We start from the raw sequence: 22,250 nt of genomic DNA, 5'->3' as shown, positions 1-22,250 counted from the left end.
AGTGCTTAATGGGCAATAGTACTGTTGTGCTCTTAACAAGATTTTCTGTGTATTTAGCAGGAGAAACTATGTCAGTTGACCTCAGACTTGTCCAGGACACTGAAGCACCTGAGGGCAACCACCAATAAAATATAATGTGGGGAAAATGAACAGAGGAAGTGATTTTTAAGTCTGATTTCAGACCATGTAAGTATTAGTTAAGGAGTAGGGTAAAACTTTTATGGCCCGGAAAGTTCTAGTTCCCACAACTTATTGTTAGATTAGTAAACAAAATTTTTCTGTGATTAAGATTTTTGGGGTTTTTGTTTTAGTGATGGGTTAATTCTGTCAGTTAGGTTAGGGTTGTTTTCTTAGTTCAATAGAGGGAGTTTTAAACATGGACATGTCTAGGAGGGGCCCATTATTTTTGTCACAGTGCACTTAGAGAAAACCTGTCAGGTGTCACCCTTATGGTGATGTTTTGTGCTTTGAGTTAATAATCAGCTCTCTTTTTCTAATTCTTTGTTGTAAGCAGGCCTGGTGGATCGAATTAACAGCGCTGTAAAACATTTCTGTGAGAGCAAATATAAGGTGAGCTTTTCCAGATTACAATGGGCTGAGGAAAAGGCTACCTGTGGGAACCGTGTGAGTTCCTGTCTAAAAGGATTGCAGCGAGTCAATCCAGTCCAAAATCATAAACAATGGTTTTTTCTTTTAAAAATGATGACATGACTTTGCGGGTGATGGAGACTGGAATGGGTTGCGCGTAAGTCTCCACTATCCGCAATATCTCGTGTGAATGCGTGTGCATGAATGTGTGTGACTGGACTGTGACTGGACTGATGATGTGGACTAAAGTGTTGACTGACTTGACAATGAGACAAAGACTGGACCAAGGTTAGGATGAATAAATGTTGACAAACAATTCACCATGCCGGTAAGAGAAAGGTGGATGCTTTGCTTTGCTTTGTTTTGCTTTTGGCAGAAGCAGGAGAATAGAGACTGGAGGTTCACATGAGAGTGTGGAGCTGCAGACTTAACCTTTCGGCTGCTAATTTTGGGTTGGTGATGTTTGCTTTAAGAAAATTTTGTTTTATTGGCTGGGTTTAGATAAGGGTAACACATTATATTGTTGGGAAAATGCCAAATGCTAAAGGGAAGAACATTTTTGATATCATTGATGTTACCATTAACCATAACAGGCCACTGTAGAAATCAATTAAATTTTATAGAGGAAAATAGTCAGGACCAAAGCAATATTTAGGAATTATATAGGGGAATGGTAGACTTGTCACATTCAAAGTACAGTGATAGAATAACAAACACTGGTCCAAGTGGAAGGGCGTGTGATACGAGGTGGTACTGGAGGAAAATGAGCAAAGTAAAGAAAGCAAACCTATTTTGGTTAGCTTTGATAAAGTCAAGTTAAGAAGCACCATGACACTCAGAAGATCAACGTGAAAGTAAAACATACACAAATTTTGTATGAAGCGCATGACTGATAACTGTTCTGTTTTAAGTTCCATCCATCCATCTTCAACCGCTTATCCGAGGCCGGGTCGCGGGGGCAGCAGCCTAAGCAAAGAGGCCCAGACCTCCCTCTCCTCAGCCACCTCCTCCAGCTTATCCGGGGGAATACCAAGGCGTTCCCAGGCCAGCTGAGAGATATAATCTCTCCAGCGTGTCCTGGGTCTTCCCCGGGGCCTCCTCCCGGTGGGACATGCCTGGAACACCTCACCCAGGAGGCGCCCAGGGGGCATCCTTGTCAGATGCCCGAACCACCTCAGCTGACTCCTTTCGATGTGGAGCAGCAGCGGCTCTACTCTGAGCCCCTCCCGGATGGCCGAACTTCTCACCCTATCTCTAAGGGAGAGGCCAGCCACCCTTCGGAGGAAGCTCATTTCCGCCGCTTGTGTCCGCGATCTCGTTCTTTCGGTCACTACCCACAGCTCGTGGCCATAGGTGAGGGTAGGGACGTAGATCGACCGGTAAATTGAGAGCTTCGCTTTTACACTCAGCTCCCTCTTCACCACGACGGACCAGTGCAGCGTCCGCATTACAGCAGCTGCAGCCCCAATCCGTCTGTCAATCTCCGGCTCCCTTCTCCCATCACTTGGGCAATCGTGGCTCAAGAGTTGGGAGTTCGCCTTGTAATCGGAAGGTTGCCGGTTCGAGCCCCGGCTTGGACAGTCTCGGTCGTTGTGTCCTTGGGCAAGACACTTCACCCGTTGCCTACTGGTGGTGGTCAGAGGGCCCGGTGGCGCCAGTGTCCGGCAGCCTCGCCTCTGTCAGTGCGCCCCAGGGTGGCTGTGACTACAATGTAGCTTGCCATCACCAGTGTGTGAATGTGTGTGTGAATGGGTGGATGACTGGATATGTAAAGCGCTTTGGGGTCCTTAGGGACTAGTAAAGCGCTATATAAATACAGGCCATTTACCATTTACCATCACTCGCGAACAAGACCCCGAGATACTTGAACTCCTCCACTTGGGGCAGGAACTCATCCCCGACCCGGAGAGGGCACTCCACCCTTTTCCGGCTGAGAACCATGGCCTCAGATTTGGAGGTGCTGATCCTCATTCCCGCTGCTTCACACTCGGCTGCGAACTGCTCCAGTGCGAGCTGGAGGCCCTCACCTGATGAAGCCAACAGAACCACATCATCCGCAAAAATCAGAGATGAGATTCTGAGGCCACCAAAGCGAAAGCCCTCCGCCACTTGGCTGCGCCTAGAAATCCTGTCCATAAAAATTATGAACAGAACCGGAGACAAAGGGCAGCCCTGGTGGAGCCCATCACCCACCGGGAACGAGTCCGACTTATTGCCGGCAATGCGAACCAAGCTCCTGCAACGGTTGTATAGGGATCGAATGGCCCGTAGCAATGGGCCAGACACCCCATACTCCCGCAGCACCTCCCACAGGACACCCCGAGGGACACGGTCGAATGCCTTCTCCAAGTCCACAAAACACATGTAGACTGGTTGGGCAAACTCCCATGCGCCCTCAAGTACCCTCGAGAGGATAAAGAGCTGGTCCAGTGTTCCGCGACCAGGACGAAAACCGCATTGTTCCTCCTGTATCCGAGGTTCGACTAGCGGACGAACTCTCCTTTCCAGCACCCTGGCATAGACTTTCCCAGGGAGGCTGAGGAGTGTGATCCCCCTGTAGTTGGAACACACCCTCCGGTCCCCCTTCTTAAAGATGGGGACCACCACCCCGGTCTGCCAGTCCACAGGTACTGCCCCCGATCTCCACGCAACATTGCAAAGGCGTGTCAACCAGGACAGCCCTACAACGTCCAGAGCCTTCAGGAACTCGGGGCGGACCTCGTCAACACCAGGGGCTCTGCCACCAAGGAGTTGTTTAACTGCCTCAGTGACCTCGCCCCCGGAAATTGGCGGGTCATTCCCCTCATCCCCAGACTCTGCTTCCTCCTCGGAAGACGTGTCAGTGGGATTAAGGAGGTCCTCGAAGTATTCCTTCCACCGCCTGACAATTTTCTCAGTCGACGTCAACAGCGCTCCACCAGCACTATACACAGTGCAGGTAGAGCACCGCTTTCCCCTCCTGAGACGCCTGACGGTTTGCCAGAACCTCTTCGAGGCAGTCCGAAAGTCTTTTTCCATGGCCTCTCCGAACTCCTCCCACACCCGAGTTTTTGCTTCAGCCACTGCCCGAGCCGCATTCCGCTTGGCCTGTCGATACCTGTCAGCTGCCTCCGGAGTCCCACAGGCTAACCAAGCCAGATAGGACTCCTTCTTCAGCCTGGTGGCTCCCTTCACCTCTGGTGTCTGTTTTAAGTGTTTTTTGTTTTTGTTTTTTTTTGTTAAAAAACAAAACTGTTTTAAGTTTTGTTTTTTATAGCACAGATTGGATCATAATGAGGGAAGGACAGCGGGAAAAACTGAGTTTCAAATGTGAACTTAATGTTAACACACAGGTTTTGTTTCTAGGTAGTTCGGAGGATGCAGGCTCTGGATGGAACCAGGAGTTCAAAAGATTTAACTGATTTTATTCCTTAAACATAGGTTTGCAGGCCCGGAGCAAATATAGTCGAAAGGGTGTTTGATAATTTAGGTACGGTAAAACCTATGCATAAGTAATTGCCTTTATGCTTAAGCTTAACTGATTGAAAATGTCTGATAGAATAAGCAGTTATAATCATTTTCTTACACATACTGCAAAATGTGCTCATAAAGACCTAAGCACTCAGTCTTTTGAGGGTCATAAGCTTCATCTGGCGGGACTGTCCAGGTGATACATGGTGAGAGGTGACAGAAGTAAAACTAAAAGGTTAATGCATAACATGCTTACAAACACAGACATCACGTAGATTTATTTCTAGGGTAGAGGTGAAACATATTTTTCTTGCTTTGTGCTTGCATAGCAACAGTTGATGCAGGAGGTGTTAAAGATAAGCATGAAATGAATAAGTCAACAGGAAACATCTGGAGGGTGAGACGGGTGAAATAATAGCTTGCAATGTTTTCAGAACTGTGGGTGTGTGCTCGTGTCTGCAGTTCTCCGTTTCTGGAAATGTACAATAAAGATTATTTTTAGAGCTTTGACCACACTGAGTCCAGTCTTTCTCTGTCGCCAAAAGAATTCAGAAAAGAACCGGATTTGATATGTTCATCTTGATCTTCCTTGCACAAAGAAAAGTTCCTAGTCCTGGTGGAATTAGGCTTCTCTTTGGTTAATCAAAAAAAAAAAGAAAAAGCCGTCACTTGATTGGAAATGTCTGAGTGAGAGAAATGATAGGGAATAGAAGGAAAAGACCATATTTCACCCATATTGTCTCCCTGTGAAATCCATAAGTGATTTTAAAATCCTTCTCTTTACACATAACACTGCCCACTTCTCCCTTTGACAGCAGACTTATTTTCTAGAGTTTCTGAAAGCAGAAGAGGAGGCAGACCCTCTCTCAGTTTTGCTGTAATAGGGTTAGGATCCTAGGAGTTTTTCATGATGTACTAATCCTCTTCTTTACTCAATCCATTTTACGCTCTGTGAACAGCTCTATAGCATTTAATTATTAGTAAGCATTTAAAATATGATTTTCTCTTGCCAAGTGTGTCTTTGTCCGCACTCTCTCTGCTCTCTTTTTCTTTCCCCCTTTCATATGTGAAATGATCATCAGTTGAAAAGTCTGAATCCTGACCTGAGAGTTTCCATAGTACAATCTGGACTCTCCAGTCCAGCAGATAGAAGCTTCAGTCCTGAATCCTGCAGGTCATTGTTACTTAGGTCCAGTTGTCTCAGTCTAGAGAACTGGGAACTGCGTAATAAGGACAGCACTTCACAGGTTCTCTCAGACAGATTACATACATTCAGTCTGAAAAATTATGAAGAAGAACATAATAGCACTGGTGTTAAAGCGTATTCAAGGTACGACAAGAAAACAATAGATTTGGCAATATTTCAGGACCAACTGGAATCTTCATTGCCTTATGTTAAAATAAACAAAAATGTGGCAGTTTTCTGTGATTTTAAAATAATACTAAAACTGCAAAGTCATGAGAGAAGATAATAATATTGGCAATTTTGGTCTGTTGATGAAAAACAAAATGTCTCTTGATGTGACCTGAGAGTTTCCAGCATACAGTGTGGACTCTTTAGTCCAGTGGACAGAAGCTTCACTCCGGAATCCTGCAGGTCATTGTTACTCAAGTCCAACTCTCTCAGGCTAGAGGACTGCGAGTTGAAAACTGAGGAGAGAGCTTCACAGCTTTTCTCTGTGAGGTTACAGCCTCTCAATCTGAAAAAATATACAAAAGAAGGCTTTAATTAAAGTGTGTCTATGGTGGCCAAAATAGTTATTAGATTTAGCAATATTTATTCTGTTTTGTTTTGTCAGTGGGGTTAGGTGACCAATATAGGGTGTATTCTGCCTCTTGCCCTATGGTAGCTGGGATAGGCTCCAGCACCCCCTGACAAGTATAATCAGAAGAGAATGAATGGATGGATGGATGGATGGATGGATGGATGGATATTTTGTTTTAGGACTAAGTGAAATCCTTATTGTCTCTTGGCCTTATGTCAAATAAGTTAGAAATTTTAATTGTGAAATTTATCCTGACCTAGACTGAAATGCTAAAAATATAAAGATGCAAAAATATGTAAGTTAAACTTAATTACTAGGGGTGCAACGATACACAAAATTCACGGTTCGGTTCGGTTCGATACTTTGGTGTCACGGTTCGATATTTTTTCGATACAAAAAAAATGTTCATGCCTTTTTCATTTGTCATTTATTAAAATTATAAATGTATATTTTAACTCAAAAGTACAGTTTTTAAATTTAACCCTAACCCTTGTGCGTGTTTTTTATTTTGACAGTGAATGCGCACCTGCGGACCACTTATGTGCACCCCTGGTTATTTAGCTCGTCATATTGCAGCCACAGAAATTCTTTTGTCCATGAAACCATAAAGCTGCACTTTCTTTTTGCCTTATAGTCTGATTTGTCATAACTTCTCCGTTTTGTGGAAAGCTTTTCTTTGGCTGTCACTTCTTCACCCTGACCTGTCTTATTTGGCTCAGCAGAACTAAAATATATATCCTGCTGCTTTTACACACGCACTCACATAAGCTCAGCGATTCTCTGCGCGATCAACCTCTCACATGTTTAAGCTTGCTGCGGGAGATTTCACTTGTCATGTTTGCATAGTAAGCTAACGATTGATAAGACGATGTCAGAGGAATTGGTGCACAAATTATCATCACTCACAGATCAGTGCTGTCGCTCTCTATACACAGTTCGCACGATTGCAAAGTGAAAGCAAATTCAAACGCGATTTCAATATGTCACATATTGACAGTGGCTCACCGATGCCAATGACATAATTACCCAGCTACATTTCTGAAAGAATGCAAAAGCATTGACATATATTTTTCCTTCCTACAATAGCCCGACGGGCAGGGCAGAGATAGATTTTGGTAGCCCGACTGGAAAAATCGCTAGCCCCAGGACGTCGGGCTAGCGATTTTGCGAGCCCTGTATCTGATTGAGGAATCACTCATCTTTGGAAAAGAGAGTTTATTACAGAGAAATGTCTCTTTCCAAAATAAAAGCTATACTATCCGCTTCTTCTGGGCTATATTCTCAGCAGCACATTAAACATATAAGGAGAATCATGTGCTAACAGCTGTCTAAATGACTCGGCTAAAGTTAGTAGCATGCTTGCTTGTTTTTGTCTGCTTCCACTTGTCTTTGCACTAGGATGATGTCGGCGTAAATGTGCAGTCATATTCGTTGTGTTCCCACTAGTGCTTTCAGGTTAATCTCGTTGAAATGACCTTAACGCCACAACACGGCAAATCTCCGCTACTGCCAATCGCCCCGTGCATGGGGCTAGACGGCCAACACGTTAACGAGCTAACTGTGCTAACACACTAGTTCCCACCCATGTAATTGAGCATTGCATGGCACATCTAACATACTGTTTTACTTTAGTCCATGACTCGCTTACCTTCAGGGTCATACGTCACATGAAAACCAAAATAATTCCAAACGCCAGATCTGAATGAGGGTGGGGGAGGTCCATGTTGCAAGGAGAGCTTAACTTCTGTCTCGCTAGCTTGCCCTGCGCTCTTCCTTCTGACGATGCTGTCTGTGTTGAGCGCTCAGTGGATCTGCGCTCGACAGTGCAGCCTAGGCGGAGTAGTCGAACGCAGATTCACTGAGCGCTCAACACAGACAGCATCGTCAGAAGGAAAGTTGATAAAATAAATTACAAATTTTGTATTGTTCGATGCATATGCGTACCGAACCGAAAGCACTGTATCGAACGGTTCAATATCGATACGAATATCATTGCACCCCTATTAATTACCTATGTTTAATAATGTATTTTTTTTCCCGTAAAAACAAATCACCTGAGCTAACCTGATAGTTTCTAGTCTACAGTGTGGACTCTCCATTCCAACAGACAGAAGCTCTACACCAGAATCCCTTAGGTTATTGTTACTCATGTCCAACTCTGTCAAACTAGAGGACTGGGATCTGAGAACTGAGGACAGAGCTTCACAGCCTTTCTCTGACAGGTTACAGGCACTCAGTCTAAAAAAAGAAGAGAAAGAAAATGTGATTAGATAAATTCAAATGATGAATACAGATGAGCCAAACAGCACAATTCGCCAGTTAATTAAATGCTATCCTGGGACAAATCTTAAATAATTTGAATTTGTTTAGGGAAAACTAAATTCTTTCTTTGTATCTAAATGGAAACCACTGAGTGAAAGATACATTTATTGATATTAGTTCAGCACCAAATGGCAAAGGCATACAGCCCTGTCATGGGTGTTTAAAGGACTGAAGCCATGTTTTTTTTTTCTTTTTTTTTTGGGGGGGGGGGGGGGGGATTTATTTAGTAGGTGCTTGTTGTTCACATTCTAATTGTTTTTGAGAGACTAAAGAGGGATAGAATTTCTCATCTGAGAACCACAATGATTAAGTTTCTCAACACATAGTCATATTAGTATACATCTGTTTGACAAAGTAAAGATACAAAGATCACCAGGCAATGTAACCACACAAGCAATGTAAACACTGTGATTCAGTTTTCAGCTTGTTTGTTTTTGTCTTCATTTTCCTGCTATTTAAGGAAATGAATATAAAAAAAAGTTGAGATTACATCTTTTTGTTGGATTTTTTAATGTTGCTGATATCACAGTTAGGCATGCGTAGACGCAACCTCAAAGTGTGTGGACAAACCAGTGGCTACAACTTGAGGAAGAACATTTTGGAGAATTGAGCAGAGACCCCTATGTTAGTAGGATCTTCATGTGCTCACGTTTAGTGTGTTGGAAGTAGGTTGTTGTGTCCAAATTTGTTGAGCTCCTTAAATGTTTTTCTTTTTTCTTCAAAGGTTATCCAGGATTTAGTATATGTTTGTCAGAGTAAAAAATTTAGTGTCCACAATATTAAAAAGCTTATCAGCTGTACTAAAATTAATAAAAGTAATTTGGTAATATGGTACGATATGGACTTGTGATGAAAGAAATCACTGAATCAACCATATTTTGTAACGAAATGGATGAGCACAAATATACTTACAGAGCTTTGTTGGATGCTTTGACCACTGGAAGCAGCTTCAGAAGAGCCTCCTCTGAAGCAGAGTATTTCTTCATGTCAAACATGTCCAGATCTTTTTCTGATGACAGTAAGATGAAGGCCAGAGCTGACCACTGTGCAGGAGACAGTTTGTCTGTGGAGAGATGCCCTGATTTCAAGGACTGTTGGATCTCCTCCACTAGAGAACAATCCTTCAGTTCATTCAGACAGTGGAAAAGATTGATGCTTTTCTCTGCAGACAGATTCTTTCTAATTTTCTTCTTGATGTACTGGACTGTTACCTGATTGTTTGACCACTTACTTCCTGCTTCTGTCAACAGACCTCGTAGAAGATTCTGATTGGTCTGCAGTGAAAGACCCAGGAGGAAGCGGAGGAACAAGTCCAGGTGTCCATTTGGACTCTGTAAGGCCTTCTCCACAGCACTCTGGTGGATATACTGGAGTTTTGGTTTGTTAAATAATTTAGACAACATGGTTGTTGTTGGTTGTTCCTCTTCCAGCAGATTGACTCCAGAGTTGATGAAGGTCAGATGGACATGAAGAGCAGCCAGAAACTCCTGAACACTCAGATGGATGAAGCAGTACACCTTGTACTGGTACAGTCCTCTCTCCTCTTTAAAGATCTGTGTGAACACTCCTGAGTACACTGAGGCTGCTCTGATATTGATGCCACACTCTGTCAGGTCTGATTCATAGAAGATCAGGTTTCCTTTCTGCAGCTGATGAAAAGCCAGTTTTCCCAGTGACTCAATCATCGTCCTGCTCTCTGGACTCCAGTGTGGATCTGTCTCAGTTCCTCCATCATACTTGACCTTCTTCACTTTGGCCTGAACCACCAGGAAGTGGATGTACATCTCAGTCAGGGTTGTGGGTAGCTCTCCTCCCTCTCTGGTTTTCAGCACATCCTCCAGAACTGTAGCAGTGATCCAGCAGAAGACTGGGATGTGGCACATGATGTGTAGGCTTCGTGATGTCTTGATGTGGGAAATGATCCTCCTGGCTTGCCCCTCATCACTGAATCTCTTCCTGAAGTACTCCTCCTTCTGTGGATCAGTAAACCCTCTGACATCTGTCACCAAATCAACACAATGTGGAGGGATCTGATTGGCTGCTGCAGGTCGTGTGGTTATCCAGAGGCGAGCAGAGGGAAGCAGATTCCCACTGATGAGGTTTATCAGCAGCACATCCACTGAGGAGGACTTTCTAGGGTCACTCAGAAGTTTAATTTTGTTGAAGTCCAGAGGAGGTCGACACTCATCCAGACCATCAAAGATGAACACAACCTGGAAGTCTTCAAAGCTGCAGATTCCTGCTTCTTTGGTTTCAGTAAAGAAGTGATGAACAAGTTCCACCAAGCTGAACTTTTCCTCTTTCAGCACATTCAGCTCTCTGAAAGTGAATGGAAATATGAACTGGATATCCTGGTTTGCTTTTTCTTCAGCCCAGTCCAGAGTGAACTTCTGTGTTAAGACTGTTTTCCCAATGCCAGCCACTCCTTTTGTCAGCACTGTTCTTACTGTTTGATTACTTGCAGTTGAGGCTTTAAAGATGTCTTCTTGTCTGATTATTGTTTCTGGTCTGTCTGATTTCCTGGATACTGTTTCAATCTGTCTAACCTCATGCTCATCACTGAGCTCTGGAGTCCCTCCCTCTGTGATGAAAAGCTCTGTGTAGATCTGATTCAGAAGGGTTGGGTTTCCTGCTTTAGCAATCCCCTCAAACACACACTGGAACTTCTTCTTCAGGTTCGATTTAAGTTCACATTCACAAAGTGGAGAAAGCACTTCTGAAAAAACACAAGTAATAAATTAAAGTAACGAGTTGTGCATAACTATCCAAAAATTCCAATTGCCTGAAGACTAAGTATAAATGTTCTATTTATCCAGAGGTTGAAATTTTAAGAGAAATCCCCTTACGGTTCCATAGACGCTCAGCCAGATCCTCCTGCTTCATTCTCTTCAGGAACTGCACTGCAATCTTCAGAATAGCCCCTCTCCCACTCCTCATCTGCTCTTCTTCATCTTTACTGTCCATGGTCCCACCTCCCTGCTGTTTTTCTGAACATTCTGGGTTGTCTGGACTCAAAAGTCTCTGGATTTTCTTCAGCTCCATCTTCACAAAAGTGATGATGTTGTCCTCCAGCCGCTGTAACAGAATACTATACAAATGACCCAATCAGACCCAATCATGGAGCCAAAAAGCAGAGCTATGTTGAACATTTAAGATAATCCAGAAATCTACAAAGAGCAATGATATCTGTTACCAGCATAGCTGTAAAAGTAGTTGTTATATATGTACAGACCATAAATATATTTTCCAGACATGTTTGATGCTGCTGGGCAGACTGACCACTGGGAACCTCTGAGCTCTCCCAGTCCACTCTGTGGAGAAATCATGAAAAATTAGTTCAGGCACTGAATAAAGGTCCAGGAAATTATACTTTGACAAAGACAGTTATCGAGAGGACTCCTGTAATTGTAAAAGTTTACTACTCTTGCTGATCCGACTAAGAAGCAACAGCTCAGTTTAATGTTTTTCTTTGAGTTTAAGTTCTTGCCGTGTTCTGATAAGCTTTCATGCTCAGCAAACTTCAAGTTTGAAACGTTAAACTGTATATCAGATTCTGGAAATATCAGTCAATCTTGGTTTTAATCTTGTTCAATCTTGTTTAAATCCTTACTCCAAGAAGTCCAAGAAGTTGAGTCTTTTCCTTGAATTTAAAGAACCATTTACTGTGCCATCCATTTTCATGGACACAAAAATGAATTCTTTTCCACTGGATTTTTTATATGTGGCTTTCTCTGGATAAACAAAGGGCAGAGGACTGGACTGCACGCTGTCATAGAGATCAAGATCCCCAGCTTAACTTTATCCAAAAAAGGAATAAAATGACTTAACATGCAGTCTTTTTATGGGTAAGTGCTAATAGTTAGTGATACTTAATTCTAGTCAGAATATAATCGAATAAAGGTCTAATCAATATGATGAATAAGAAAAAAAATAGCCCAACCATTGAAATGATTCCAATACCTGACTTTTAACTGAGATTTTGTGTGGAGTGGTATGTTTAGTACTAATTCCCCTCCCATGCTGACGGTGGATCAAGGAGACCAGTGCATATGCTGCAGGCCCGGATGTATTGTCTACATTGGCTGTCCCTTACCCTTTACCCACCCCTGTTGCTTGTCATGTGTTTCTTTGGTGTATTAAGAGTTTTTTCTTGTGCTATGTGCAGAGGTGTTTTTTTTCTGTTCTCAAACTGATCTCCCTATTGGAGCTCAGTTTGGAGGGAGTTATTTTTTTCTCCTTATCTGTCCTCATGTGGTGTATTTTCCATTGTTATACCTCTCTGACCTGTCTTGCCCATGTGATGTTTTTGTGTAATGTATGTATGGTCGGAGGGTAAGATGGCGCCGCCATTGCGTGCAGTAGGTGAGCAGCCTTAACATGAAATTAACCCTTGTGGGACTAATAAAGGTATATCTTATCTCATCTCTTATCTTAATGCTGATATTGGTCTCAGAGAGTCTCTTTGTGTAAGGGGTGATAGGAATGAGAGGAAGGAATAAGTGAGACACTAAGAAGGCTGAAGAATCTCAGAGAATCTCTTATTTTACAATGTATGATTTAAAAAACAAGTCATTGAGAGAAAAAAGTATTCCTATATAACTGAAATAAAAAGGGATAATGTTGAAATCATAAAGAGTCGTGATATGCATGAGTGACTGAGCTAATGAGAAATTATGCTGAAGTACCCTCAGCATGTTGGGGCTTTCTCTGTATTCCTGTAGGGTTTTTTACCTCACAATATGAAGCAGCAGAGTAAATAAAAATGAATTTAAATTATTATTATTATAATAACTAGTGAAAACAGTCGACAGTACATTAGTGAGATTGAAAAAGACTTCTGTAGAGACTATGGCATTGTTAATGTCAAATGAAGTCTACACAACCCCCAAGGAAATGTTCTTGCAAAGCATGCTGTTCAGATTGACAAACTCCCTCTGATAAAAAGAGGATCCACTGCTAGAACTGATATGCTACAGAGCAACAGCTATAATACCTACTGGTAATAACCCGGCTGGACTATTCATGGGACTTAAAATCTATCTACTCTCCCATCACACAAAGGGAACCTGATTCCAAAACGGCCAGATTAAACTCTAATCAGATGCAGAAATTATGATACAAAACTGGAAGCATTTTATTTCAACAGGAGACATGGAGTGAAACACCTGCCTCCACTTCACTTCTCAGCAAGAAATGAGACATAACAACAGAGTTCTTGTCAGAAACACTTCAGGATAGGTGATGGACATAACAAAACACTTCAAAGAAATAGAATAATCTGTAAACCTGGTGTGAGATCTTTATGTTACAGTCATTACTATAAGAAGTTACTGTTTTTTAAAACAGAAAAGTTTAACTAATTAAGGTTACACATTAATATCAGAATGCTACTGTTTAGTAAATGATAACTCAGGTTTGTATAAGTAACTCAGAGTGAAGTCAGTTTAAAGGGAGTTGTCAAGGTGGCACATAAAAGAGTTAGAGTTAATCATGCATGTGACTAATATGTGCATGGAGCTAATAAAGTGAGATAGTGAGTACAAAAAACTATATTATTCTCTTTTCCTTTTTTCTGTTTTTTGTAACAACTTCACAGGTCCTTTTTGCTTGTATGTTTGAAGTCTGGATGTACATCCTTATCTAGAACTATTGTACAAATACTAGAGATGGCACGATACCACTTTTTTATGTCCGATACCGATACCGATATCATAAATTTGGATATCTGCCGATACCGATATGAATCCGATATAGTGTGTTTTAATCAACAAAACTTTTTTTAAATATCTTGCCGCATTTTGTATAAGTTCATGCTCAAGTTTAAAACAACAACTACACTAAAGCTATTCTGTTATACCTGTATGCAAAAAAAAATATTTCATAGTTCAGCAATACTGATCAATCTAATAAACTTAAACCTACACCATCCTCCCTATTCTGGTATTTTAAAGAGTACTTAGCATAAATATTAAGCAACCTAACTAATAGGGTTCCAACTCCCAGCAACAACAAAAATAAATAAATAAAAAATAGGGAACCACCCCTCACGCTCCACCTCATGATGCTTAATCGACGTAATCAACCTTAATTTGATGCAGTGTGAAAAAAAATGCACAGAAATCAATTATTTTTCAAGAAATATTAAATAGATTCAACATCTTTCTTCAACAAAATTGCAGACTGCACAGATGGTACCTTCCCAAAGGAAAAAGTACTATAGCTTACTAGGGTATATATATATTAGACTTAATAGTTACTATATACAGTAATGGACTTCTATTCATTTTGCATCAAATTAAAACTTTGGGTGTCAGATAATTATTTATTAAAAGCTCGACATTTTAAATGAGAATAAGAAAGAAAAGTATGTATTTGTGCCCCCTTTTCCCTGTTAATGCCCTATCGGCCCCCCTGGCTAAACTTTGCTAGATCCGCCCCTGCACAGTTACCAGCGTCAGCTACGTAGAAAAAGATCCTGGTGTAGAAAGTAAATAAATTCTAACAACAGCTTATCAAGCTTAAACGAGCTGCTGTTGTTCAGCCGCTGGTTTCCTATTTCTGGTGCAAAGTGGGCCAAAAGCAAACAAGAGACACGGACTCGCGACAGAAAAGCCGATCAGCTGATCGTTAAGCAGTTTCATGATTGAAGTAGCAGCAAGAGGAGGCAGTCGCTCCATATATCGCTTGTTAAGCTTAACGCAGGAATGCTTTACAAACATTCAGAGATGGACTTACACACTTGCTTTACTTCTCTCGGGGATAACTTTGTCGGAGATGAAATGCCGGGTTGCTAGCGAAGCTCCAAATGCTATCCAGACCACCGACAGGTCCCGCATGCCACAGCCGCTCTATCACGTGATGCATACTGCTCCGACGTGCTAACGTTCTGAGGTGAGTTACGGCGTGTTGCAAGTTTTGTGAGGTGCTTTCGTGATATTTAATGGATCGGATTACATTTTTTATTTTTCTCCGATATCCGATCCAGTAATTTAGGTCAGTATCGGACCGATACCGATACGTAATATCGGATCGGTCCATCTCTAACAAATACAGTAGTTCTTTTTTAGATACAGTAGCAATTTGTATGAAAACTAGATTTCAGTGAATACTACTTGATAATTTGGGGTAAAATCAATAAGGATATCTTACATTATACAGTATACAACACAACATAAATGATAGAAGAAAAATTTTTGATAAACATTATTCTATGTTTGCTGAAGTGGAATTTCAGTTATCAAATGCTTTTAAGAGACAATTTATATAGTATTAGAGAGAATGATGTGTTTGGACTGCAATTTGTATACGATAACATTAACAGGAGTTTACGTGTACATGTTGGACATGGTTATTAAAATAAAAGAATTCCTTGCTCACTGACTTCCATTGAGATGTAGTTTAGAGACCAGAACACAACATCACACAGTTTATTCAAATCAGAAAACCAAACTGGAGTTAATTAAAGAGTTCATGTAGCTAACAGATCACCTTTCTGCAGCAGATGGTTGATGTCCTTTAAAGTGAATGAGGCGCTCTTCAGACCAGTCACTCTTTAAAGACACACAGCTGGGTTCAGCTCCAGGTTCAGCAGGTCTCTCATTGATCCTGTTAAACAGAGAAGAAAAATGTACTTTTCTTTTGCTGCTATATAAGCTGATGAAGACTTAGAACACCTTCATCATCCAAAAGAAAAAAATGATTTGCAGGCTGAGCATGAGGAGAAGGGAACTCCAAACTAGTGTTGGCAGTGTAACAATAGGACAACAGGTGACAGACAAATAGTCATTTACATCAGCGGTCCCCAACCTTTTTTGTGCCACGGACCAGTTTATGCCCGACAATTTTTTCACGGACCGGGTTTTAAGGTGTCGTGGATAAATACAACAAAATAAAACTAGTACCGGTACCGAAAAAAAGAAGATTTATTCATAACACACGTGAAAAGACCCAGGAAAACAGAGTTAACGATAAAAACAATAACAAAATAACGCTGAAAACCGATAAAAACCTTGAAAACCATACACTTCACACCTGAGCCTCAACTCTCGTGGCCCGGTACCAAACGACTCACAAACCGGTACCGGTCCGAGGCCCGGGGGTTGGGGACCGCTGATTTACAGTATGCAGAACAATTGATAGTCTTACTATGAGCAGTTTGAGTTACAATAAGTACAATAAGTAATTGCAACAATATGGGGACTAAATTAGCATGTCCATACATATTTTTGTTTATTAGAGCCCTAACTTCAGTTCAGGAAATGAGAGTTGATGTGAGGAGGAAGAGGATGGCAATTTATCCAAATGAAAGTTGCACTGTCTTTGTCTTTCACATTTCTGCTTCTTTGGTGAATGGGATACCTCCTCAGATGATAAAATATAGGCGTGATCCATCATATCTTGGGTCTGAAGATGCAGACACAAGTTAAAATTTGTCTCCATGGCATACGAATGCCTTTAAATTCTCTTAAATTCTCTGTCTATTAAATAACAACAAAAAATGACTGTCTGGACCTTTAAATGTACATGTTGAACATGTTTTATGGAATTAAGGAATTAATCACTCATTAACTTTCATTGAAATGCAATTTAGAGACCAAAACAACATCGAGACGTTCATTTAAATCAGGAAACCAAACTGACAGGTATCAAAGAGTTCATGTTAGTGACACCTCTCTTCAGCAGATGGTTGGTGTTCTCTAAAGTGAATGAGGCGCTCTTCAGACCAGTCACTCTTTAAAGACACACAGCTGGTTTCAGCTCCAGATTCAGGTCTCTCATAGATCCTGTTAAACAGAAAAGAAAATAATCTTTTTTAAATTTTCTGTTACAGAAACTGATGAAGACTTAGAATACCTTCATGATCTGAAAAACTAATTTGTATGTTGAGCATGAGCAGAAGGAAACTCCAAACTAGCGTTGGCAGTGTAACAGTGTCACCCACGAGTTCATGTTACTAACAGCTCACCTCTCTGCAGCAGACCGCTGGTTTCCTTTAAAATGAATGAGGCGCTCTTCAGACTGGTCACTCCTTAAGGACACACAACTGGGTTCAGGTCCAGGTTGGTTCCTGTGAATAATGATGGATCAATGATGTGAGTGCTGAGCTGTGACATGGAGAAGAGTCATAGACAATTAGAGATGTCATCTCACCTCTGAGCTTCGGTCTGGCTCTCATGTTCCCCACACAGAGTGGTTTTAGAGAGAGGGACACCCTCCTCTCTGTCCTCACACTGATCCATGCTGCTGACTTCACATCCACGTCACCCAAGGTTGCAAAAGTACAGACTTTCTTTACTAAAAGTAGAAGTACAGATACCTGGGTTAAAAAAATACTCCTGTAAATGTTGAAGCACTGAGGCAGCTCCATCAAGGACAATTCTATTAAAAGATTTTTGTACAAAGGTAACTGAACCTTATGCTGTGTCAATATGATAATAAGTTCATATTTGTACAAAAGAACCCATATATTAATCCAAATAAATCCAAATTACAAATCCAAGTGTAATGAATATACTTAGCTTGAATCTGTTATTCAGGACACCTGCAGTGAAAAAGGTTTAAAAACAAACAAACAAACAAACAAACAAAAAGAAACATTTTTTGTTGCCTACACTCTAGAGGTGACTGACTCCACACCAAAACAGTACAGTTTCTTCTAATGTGAGCTTCAGTAGGTTTTCTCAGTGCATATGATGTGATCAGCTAACCTGCTGCTTTTTGTAGATTTACGTAACTGAGTTCACTCCACACTACAATATGTATGCTATCTTTATGCAATTAAGTGAATAAATCTAAGCATCATCAGCTTAAATACAAATTCATCTCTGCTACACTTGATGTAACCTAATTTTGACAATGAGGACCAAAGGCCACTATGCACCAGTCCAACACAGTGCTTTACTAAAAAAAACCTCACCACATTAATGTGAGCTAACCTGTTTGCCCTGCACAAAACTAGGACTTTCATGCAACATCTGAATAACACAAGTTTGTATAGCTTTGTTTGTTTTGTAGGACATTTTCCAAAATGAAAATACATAATTCATCAAAACACATCATATACAAATCCATTATGTAATTAAAACGATGACATTACATGTAAGCATTAAATCTGCAGTTTATCAAGCAGCCCTTATCTTTAAATATAACCTTCTTTCTTCCTCTTCTGTCCTGTATTTTCTTACATCTTTCTCCATCTCTGAGTGAAGTTATCTTGCACTCTTTTCTCTTCCTGTGAAATACAGCAGCTAGACCTTTAACTAGCAACACACTGTGCAACAAACTGCACACAAACAGTTTTTGTGTTTGCTGATGTTTGTTCATCTGATAGAAAATTTGAATTTGAAATGAGCTGCCACTAAAGAAATTACTGTTCTTCCATCCAGTAACATTCAGGATTAATGTGAACATCTAACCAGAGATGCTACTGAACATTGGTTACGTCAGTTAGCTTCCAATTAGCATCTAGATTTATTGTTTTTCCATCAAGTATCAGTTAGAAGCTCCAGCAGCTAATGGTCCTATCATGAAAAACAAAGAAATCTATCAAACCCTTACAGCAGATATTTTCACAATGATACTTTAAAACAGAAATGATCATTAATTACCTGAATATTTAGGATTTGTTTAGAGCTACTCAATTATTCAGTTTATAATCAGCAGCTCTGCAATCAGTCATTTATATTTCCTTCATATGTTTAGCAGCCAGTAAGAGAAAGAATGGCACTCTGGTTCCAGGTTTCAAACACTACACATTAGGAAGAACTTCATTTGGAGAAAACCAAATGATAACACAAATAGATTTAATGATCCATGAAGGAAATATGAATTTAATTGCCTGACTACAATCAAACACGTTACAACTAGAGATGGACCGATCCGATATTACGTATCGGTATCGGTCCGATACTGACCTAAATTACTGGATCGGATATCGGAGAAAAATAAAAAATGTAATCCGATCCATCAAATATCACGAAAGCACCTCACAAAACTTGCAACACGCCGTAACTCGCCTCAGAACGTTAGCACGTCGAGCAGTATGCATCACGTGATAGAGCGGCTGTGGCATGCAGGACCTGTCGGTGCTCTGGATAGCATGTGGAGCTTCACTAGCAACCCGGCATTTCATCTCCGACAAAGTTATCCCCGAGAGAAGTAAAGCAAGTGTGTAAGTCCATCTCTGAATGTTTGTAAAGCATTCCTGCGTTAAGCTTAACAAGCGACTGCCTCTCGCTCTCCGGCTGCTACTTCAATCGTGAAACTGCTTAAATGATCAGCTGATCGGCTTTTCTGTCGCGAGTCCGTGTCTCTAGTTTGCTTTTGGCCCACTTTGCACCAGAAAGAGGAAACCAGCGGCTGAACAACAGCAGCACGTTTAAGCTTGATCAGCTGTTGTTAGAATTTATTTAATATTACTTTCTACTCGAGGATCTTTTTCTACGTAGCTGACGGCTGGTAACTGTGCAGGGGCGGATCTAGCAAAGTTTAGCCAGGGGGGCCGATAGGGCATGAACAGGGAAAAGGGGCACAAAGACATACTTTTCTTTCTTATTCTCATTTAAAATGTCGAGCTTTTAATAAATAATTATCTGACACCCAAAGTTTTAATTTGATGTAAAATGAATAGAAGTCAATTACTGTATATAGTGACTATTAAGTCTAATATATATACCCTAGTAAGCTATAGTACTTTTTCCTTTGGGAGGGTACCATCTGTGCAGTCTGCAATTTTGTTGAAGAAAGATGTTGAATCTATTTAATATTTCTTGAAAAATAATTGATTTCTGTGCATTTTTTTCCACACTGCATCAAATTAAGGTTGATTACGTTGATTAAGCATCATGAGGTGGAGTGTGAGGGGTGGTTCCCTATTTTTTATTTATTTATTTTTGTTGTTGCTGGGAGTTGGAACCCTATTAGTTAGGTTGCTTAATATTTATGCTAAGTACTCTTTAAAATACCAGAATAGGGAGGATGGTGTAGGTTTATTAGATTGATCAGTATTGCTGAACTATGAAATATATATTTTTTTGCATACAGGTATAACAGAATAGCTTTAGTGTAGTTGTTGTTTTAAACTTGAGTATGAACTTATACAAAATGCAGCAAGATATTAAAAAAAAAACAGTTTTGTTGATTAAAAAACACTATATCGGATTCATATCGGTATCGGCAGATATCCAAATTTATGATATCGGTATCGGACATAAAAAAGTGGTATCGTGCCATCTCTAGTTACAACTAACATTTATTTTATTTTGTTTTGAAAGGACTGAAGGTAAAACAGCAGCACACTGCTGTGTGTGACTTTAATGGAGAGTCAACAGTTTTCTTCCAGGAAATAAACACACACAGTTTGTTTTGTGACGAAATGAATCAAACATCAGCTGTTCATCAAACTGTTTGATTCCAGTCAATCAATAATTTATAATCATGTGGATTAGTCTTCAAATAAAAGAGTGATCCAAAGTCTGCCCTGAAATAACAGCTAAACAAACATTAAAGAGCAGAAACAAACAGTAAAGTTCCTAAAGACAAACTGTTAAAGGAGGAAACAAAGAAAACTTACAGTTTCTTCAAATAGAGACACGAACAAGAAGCTTCTGGACACTAAACACGAAGAGATAGGTGAGATGCTTCCTGGAAGGAGTTGTGACTCCACCTGAAGCTCAGGTTTGCATGTGTGTGCATGTATTGATTTTTAAATCTCTGCTCCTGTCTGAACTTGAGATTTTGTCATTTGCTGTCAGTTGCGCAATATCATAAATGTTTGTCAGGAATGTCCTCACAAGCCCAGACTTGTTACAATAATGAACGCAATACATGGAGTTAGGAAAAATACAGCACAGATAGAAATAATACAATATAGTTGGGAGGAAACCAGAGTTAGCAATGTTGCCAAGAATATTTCTCTAGAGTTTGATCAAAGTGCTGATGAATTGGACTGATCCTGGATCTTTCAGTACATCACTGTAATGAATGAAATATGACTGATTCAAACTGTGATCAAACCTTCATTATCTTTATATTCCTCTTTGGTTTAGCTGGAAAGGACACCTTCCTGCCTTTGCTGCCAGTTGTTTTTCTCCTCTTGGTGTCAACTTGGTTACTGTACTCGACCTTTGACCTCTGAGTGAGTGCAGCGTTGTTTCCGTGTGTTTTAATTCCACATGACACCTGTTCATGGTCTGATTTGACAGCATATTTCTCCACATGCACACAGAGACATTTCTGTCTCTGTCACACAAACAGTGGACCATATATTTGTTTTTGAATATTTCATGTTGAAACTATTAAGGGACCAGTGTACTTCCTCTGCAAACACGCTTAGTGCACTGAATTGTTCTGCTGTCAGTGTTACACCCTGAAAAGGGGCTGAAAAGGGGATAAGTCAATGACGACGCTCAGACACGATGCTTCTTTCAGCAGCTTCATTGCGAATGATTCAGAAATATAAACATACATACAAAAGTATTAAACATCCTAACAACGATGTACAGTCTCTGTTAGTTGTAAGACAATATATCTCAAGACTGTTTTTTTTCCTTTTCTATAAGTTACAGATTAAATTGAATGTAAGAATTTACAAAAACAGCTGATGAATCAATAAACAAACTTAGATTATTAAACTGAAATGTACAGAAAATAAACTAATAGGCATTTGTCCCTTCACACAAAATAAACATGTTCTTCGTCCAGATCAAATGCAAAATGCACACAATGTATGTTTCATACACAGTCTGGCACGATAATGCTTCATGCTAGCCACCAACAGAGCGCTTAGCTTAGCTTGCTGCTTATAGCTTATCCTAACATCACAGTTAACACAGGTCATCTAAGTATTCCTAGTATCCTCTTGGTACATTTGGAAACACGGTCAGTACAACTCAACATACATATTTGTAAAGTCCAACAGCAGAATTGCACAATTATTACCTGAAAAGGGGATAAGTCAATGACGACGCTCAGACACGATGCTTCTCTTTCAGCAGCTTCATTGCGAATGAGGCATCGTGGCCAGAGCTCCCCCTTCCGGCAACGGCAGGCATAACTAATCAATCATGATCACTAAATCACATGGATTATTCCCCAGGCTCGACAAGTGGATCACAGATTGAATGT

General features: G+C 40.6%; 1 protein-coding gene across 1 annotated transcript in view; it reads right to left on the bottom strand.

Annotated features, from left to right (window-relative positions):
* Positions 1-20,781, bottom strand: part of LOC146546960 (uncharacterized) — a 34,379-nt gene extending 13,598 nt beyond the window's left edge. Inside the window, exons 1-11 of the mRNA XM_085265358.1 lie at positions 20,698-20,781; positions 17,277-17,420; positions 17,092-17,193; positions 16,796-16,909; positions 15,615-15,731; positions 11,359-11,437; positions 10,973-11,201; positions 9,039-10,842; positions 7,869-8,042; positions 5,565-5,738; positions 5,142-5,315 (exon numbers count right to left, since the gene is read on the bottom strand). Of these exons, the coding sequence (XP_085121484.1) occupies positions 5,142-5,315; positions 5,565-5,738; positions 7,869-8,042; positions 9,039-10,842; positions 10,973-11,201; positions 11,359-11,437; positions 15,615-15,731; positions 16,796-16,909; positions 17,092-17,193; positions 17,277-17,365 (3,056 nt within the window). The 5' untranslated portion in view covers positions 17,366-17,420; positions 20,698-20,781. The remainder of the gene's footprint in view (positions 1-5,141; positions 5,316-5,564; positions 5,739-7,868; positions 8,043-9,038; positions 10,843-10,972; positions 11,202-11,358; positions 11,438-15,614; positions 15,732-16,795; positions 16,910-17,091; positions 17,194-17,276; positions 17,421-20,697) is intronic.
* Between the last annotated feature and the right edge of the window lie 1,469 nt (positions 20,782-22,250).

The sequence above is a fragment of the Mchenga conophoros genome, linkage group LG23, assembly GCF_057382185.1.
Source record: "Mchenga conophoros isolate Kocher_MC1m ecotype Shallow Benthic linkage group LG23, M_conophoros_male_GT1.1, whole genome shotgun sequence".
NCBI lineage: Eukaryota > Metazoa > Chordata > Actinopteri > Cichliformes > Cichlidae > Mchenga > Mchenga conophoros.
The sequence above is the reverse complement of the archived record's forward strand: the minus strand, read 5'-3'. Positions and strand labels throughout refer to the sequence as shown.